At 28.3% G+C, this 4,969-nt stretch overlaps 2 protein-coding genes across 2 annotated transcripts; both read left to right on the plus strand.

Annotated features, from left to right (window-relative positions):
* Positions 1-226: 226 nt before the first annotated feature.
* Positions 227-2,349, plus strand: LOC133779848 (L10-interacting MYB domain-containing protein-like). The gene is made up of 3 exons (XM_062219749.1): positions 227-287; positions 1,326-1,673; positions 1,765-2,349. Exons 2-3 carry the CDS (start codon positions 1,326-1,328, stop codon positions 2,347-2,349), a joined length of 933 nt encoding a protein of 310 aa, XP_062075733.1. The 5' UTR covers positions 227-287.
* Positions 2,350-2,604: 255 nt separating this feature from the next.
* LOC133779849 (uncharacterized) lies at positions 2,605-3,937 on the plus strand. The gene is made up of 3 exons (XM_062219750.1): positions 2,605-3,090; positions 3,177-3,408; positions 3,528-3,937. The coding sequence occupies exons 1-3, from the start codon at positions 2,605-2,607 to the stop codon at positions 3,935-3,937; spliced, it is 1,128 nt and encodes a 375-aa protein (XP_062075734.1).
* Positions 3,938-4,969: the final 1,032 nt, after the last annotated feature.

Genomic DNA, 4,969 nt, shown 5'->3' on the forward strand with positions numbered 1-4,969 from the left:
AAAGTGTTTGGTAAAATAAAAAAAATAGCTTTTTTAGGAATTTAGGTTAAAATTATAGCTTTTTATCAAAGTTGGCCCACACTAACTTTGAGATTTTAGCTTATACGGGAAGCTAAAATTGTGGTTTAATGATATTTTTTTCGACCAAAATACCCTCATTTAAATTAGAATTATTAGGTCTTCTTTTTTAATCGTTAAATCTTCTTCACCTTGCCTCACCATTTCTTCTTCCTTCTTCCTCACGGACTACACTTCTCTGTCAAAAACTCCAGCACAATCAAGTCAAGGTATTTCTCTAACTTTTTTTTTTAATGCTATATTAAACACAGATTTATTAAAGGGCATTTTATATATATATATATATATTTGTACAGTGGTTTGATTATTGTTTCTGTGATACTGGGTTATTCGATCTTCTTCATACCAGTATATTTGTGTGTATATATATATATAGGTTGGACTAACATCGATGAATGAACCAAACCCATACACAGAAGAAAACAAGACCAACGTGTTAATTTCTTACAATGCTATGCTGCTGGGCATATTCACATAGATATAGAGATACAGAAAGAAAAAACTTAAAGCACACACGCTTGACGTGGTATTTAATTTGAATCAAATCAATAACCATCTCTATGATTATGATGATGAGGCTTTCAAGTTCAACCTCATCCTTGCCCATCTCCATCAACAAAAACAATCCTTTTTCCTCTCTCACTTCATCATCTACTCTTCGCCAATCCACCTTCACCCAACTTCTTTTTGTTTCTTTTTTTTTAATCTTTTTTCTAAATAAACTTTAATTATAAAGAATAAGAATTACCATGAAAGAATAGATATGCTTTTTTAATACAAAAACTAGATTAGATTTCTATCTTTTTGTTTTGAGTGAAATAAACAATATAAAGGAGATATTTTGTCTAACAATATCTATAATTAAAATAATTTCATTTATGGTTGTCTACTCTCTCAGCCGAGAAGTGGACATTAAAAATACAATTTTTACATTCAAAGATGAATCATTTATGGTTGCCATATACATAACAAAAATATCTTTTTAGTTCTTTTATTTTTACTTAATTTTCTCACTTCAAAAGTTGATTTATAGTAACCTTTTTACATGTATATGAATGTACATATGTGTGTGTGTTTATCTTCTCCCAATGGATTCTTTAAGAATAGTCTTGAAGTTGGATATGTTGAACTTTAGTTGAATTATTTAGTTTTACATAGATGGTAGTGATTGATAAGAGTTGTTGCGTATATGGATACATCATTTTACTTTTGTATTTTTTTTATACTTATCATTTCACTTTTATTAGATGGAAAATGAAAATAATATTTGCACCAAGAGTGACGTACCAAGAAGTAAAGCAATATGGAATTCAGAGAGTTTGAATTTTTTCTTAGACTTCTGTATCAAAGAGGTTGATGATGGGCATCGTCCTACTACTTATTTAGATAAAGTTGGATATGTAAACTTGATTACAAATATGAAGAAAGCAACTGGAAGAGATTACACTAGACCACAATTGAAAAATAAGTGGGATGGATTAAAAAATGAATGGAAGCTTTGGAAGCAACTCAAGGGAAAAGAAACTGGCTTAGGATGGAATATAAAAAAGAATACAATTGATGCAACTGAAGATTGGTGGAATAGTAAATTACAGGTACATTATAATCTTGTTAAATATTTATATGAAACTAAAAGACTTTTTTTTTTCATAAATGTTACATTTAATTAACAAAATTTTTTTGTAGAGTCATCCCGATGCTGCAAAGTTTCGCATTCGGGGAATTGAACCAGAGGTAGAGGAAAAATTAGATAGGATTTTCATGAACACTGTTGCTACAGGAGAGTATGCTTGGACACCTTCATCTGGAATAATTCCATCGGAGTCTGAAAAACCTTTTAACAATATTGAAACCTTACATGAACAACTTGAGAGTAGTGACGATGATCTAGAGATGCCTAATACTGATAGATTTCTTAGAAAGAAAAATAACAAGAGATTAGCCGAGCCACTTGAGAAACAAAATAAAGCAATGAAACATGGAAAAGGAAAAATGAAGAAGACAGGGCCTTTAATGATATTTGAACAAATTGGTCGCCTTGCTGATGCTGTGGAGACAAGGAGTAGAAATATTGAAACAGCTAGAAAGGAGAATAGTATTACCGAAGTTATGAAAATTTTAAATTCTTTGCCTGGAATTGAGAAAGGGAGCAGCTTGTATTTATTTGCAACTCGCTTGTTTATCATGAAAGAGAAGAGAGAGATGTTTGCTTCATTGGAAGAACCTGAGTTGATGCTTACTTGGCTCAAGAATGAGCATACTCTAGGATAATTATAATACTATGACTTATAGTAGTAGTAGTATTTATTTTCTAAACTTTGTGTTATGACGTTAGTATATGTTTATTATGTTATTTCTTTACAGACTTTTTTTTTAAATTGCTCTCAAGACTTGGTGTTGTCACTATTTAATATAAATATGCTTTATTATGTTTTTCACTTGCATTTGTTATGAAGACTTTATGGCTATTTGGCATGTATTTTATATACTCTTTAATATACACAGGTTTATTTTAAATTAGAAATAATGGCAGACACGGATGAGGAGATTGAGTTACAATCGGCGTCTATAGCTACATACTTTGTTCAACATTATTATACAACATATATTGAAAAGACACCTTGTATGAATTCTTCTCAAACTGGTCATATGTGGTTGATGGAAATATTAAAAGGAAATGAAAGTAGATGTTATAGCATGTTTAGGCTGGAGAAAGATGTTTTCATTAAATTATGCGATGAATTGGAAGCTAATTATGAATTTAAGGGTTCAAAGAGAATGTGTGCTCTTGAGATATTAGGCATGTTTTTATTTACATTAGGTCACGGTGCTGGAAACCGATTAACACAAGAGCGATTCCAACACTCAGGCGAGACAGTTAGTCGATATTTCAACAAGGTTTTAGATGTTTTATGTCATATGAGTGTAGATGTATTAAAACCACCAGACCCAGAATTTAAAGATGTTCCTGAAGAGATATTGAAAGATTCTAGATATGTGCCTCATTTTAAGGTAAGTCATACTTTAAAATTATACAATTTTTTAATAATTTTTTTCTAACTAGAGTATATTTTTATAATCTTGTATTTTTTTTCTAGAACTGTATTGGCGCAATAGACGGTGTACATGTGAATGCTGTAATTCCACCTGAAGATCAAGTACCATTTGTTGGTAGAAAAGGGATACCAACTCAGAATGTCATGGCAATATGTAATTTTGATATGCAATTTATATATGCATATGCTGGGTGGGAAGGTTCTGCTCATGATACAAGAATTTTCTATACAGCTTTACGTGATTCAACTTCAAATTTTCCAAAACCTCCCCAAGGTTGTCATCTAAACACATTTATAAAATATTAAAGTCTTTATAATTTTGTAATTATATTTTTATATTTTATTTGACAAGAAAATATTATTTAGTGGATGCGGGATACCCACAAATTACAGGTTTTTTAGGACCATATAAAGGCCAAAGATACCATCTACCACAATTTCAACGAGGTAGCAAACCTACTGGTTATAAAGAGGTATTCAACCAGGCACATTCTTCTCTTCGAAGTGTTATTGAAAGAACTTTTGGAGTATGGAAGAAAAGATGGAAAATATTAAGAGATATGCCTAGTTATCCATATCAGAAGCAAGTGAAAATAGTGATTGCATCAATGACCTTGCATAATTACATTCGAAGGCATGCAAAACGTGATCGACATTTTGAGAAAATTAGAGATAATCCATATTATTGTGTAGAAGATCAAACTAATATTGAAGATGAAGATGAGACAGTTAGAGCTTCAAATTTAAATGAAATGGACAATACTAGAAATCTGATTGCTGCAAGTTTAATGAGATATAATTAAACTATATTCTTATCTATTTTATTTTATTTAAGTTTTGTATTTTGTCGTATCAAATTGACTAAATTTAAATTATTTGTTATGATCAAAATTTATAATAATTTAAAAATAGACAATATTTATGTTGATTTTTTATTTTTTAAAATTTAATTAATCATTTTATTATACGTATATATTAAAAGAATTAAATATTATAAAAAATCATTATTATTTTTAATAAAATAAAAAATAATTATAAATATGTTAATATGTATAAATTTATTCAAACAAAATTAGTTAAATACATATGATACATATTTTGGTCATTCTGTATTTAACAGCTATCTAATAATCTAGTTTACCAAACACTTATATACAACTTTTCCAACTCACAGTATTTCTAAAGTTATAATTTACCAAACACTCAGCAGTTTTTTCTCACAGCACAGCTACAGCTGCTTTTTCCCACAGCACAGCTATACCAAACTGGCCTTTAATGTAATGTTGATTTCTCATGTGTTTTGGAATTAATTAAAGCAAAAAAAAGTATAAATAAGTAATGAAACAAAAAACAATATACATATTAAACTTGTTTATTCTTTATATTTATTAGGTGGATCTCTTTCTAAAATAGTATGTTATTCAATACATTTTAAATTAAATTTATCATTTATTTTTAAATTGATAGAAATATTAATCATAATTTTAGTTTAATAATGACCAAAATAAATAATATTACCAAACATAATTCAATCTCATCTCCAAATCATAATTATATTAAGTATAGTCCCACATCAACGAGGAGAAATAAAATTTGCTCTAAATCCTATATATTTAAAAATATGTATTTCTAAAAAAATTATCAATAATTATATTTATATGATCATAGTAATGGTGATTTAATAGTCTTAATAATTTTATTCCTTTAATAATATATTTTATCCAAATCCTTATAATATTTTAATCAACCAACAAAAGTAAAATAAGTTTTATTATTGAAATTTTGTAGCAGTAATTTTGTAGGTTTAAAGTTCGATAATAAAATTGAGCTAGTGA

The sequence above is a fragment of the Humulus lupulus genome, chromosome 5 (assembly GCF_963169125.1).
Source record: "Humulus lupulus chromosome 5, drHumLupu1.1, whole genome shotgun sequence".
Classification (NCBI taxonomy): domain Eukaryota; kingdom Viridiplantae; phylum Streptophyta; class Magnoliopsida; order Rosales; family Cannabaceae; genus Humulus; species Humulus lupulus.

Bases quoted from the DNA above. Each gene is read 5' to 3' on its own strand.
- LOC133779849 (XM_062219750.1), top strand. From the start codon at position 2,605: ATGGCAGACACGGATGAGGAGATTGAGTTACAATCGGCGTCTATAGCT. The intron at 3,091-3,176 runs GTAAGTCATACT...TTTTTTTTCTAG, and splicing joins GATATGTGCCTCATTTTAAG to AACTGTATTGGCGCAATAGA. The intron at 3,409-3,527 runs GTTGTCATCTAA...CACAAATTACAG, and splicing joins TTTTCCAAAACCTCCCCAAG to GTTTTTTAGGACCATATAAA.
- LOC133779848 (XM_062219749.1), top strand. From the start codon at position 1,326: ATGGAAAATGAAAATAATATTTGCACCAAGAGTGACGTACCAAGAAGT. The intron at 1,674-1,764 runs GTACATTATAAT...ATTTTTTTGTAG, and splicing joins GGTGGAATAGTAAATTACAG to AGTCATCCCGATGCTGCAAA.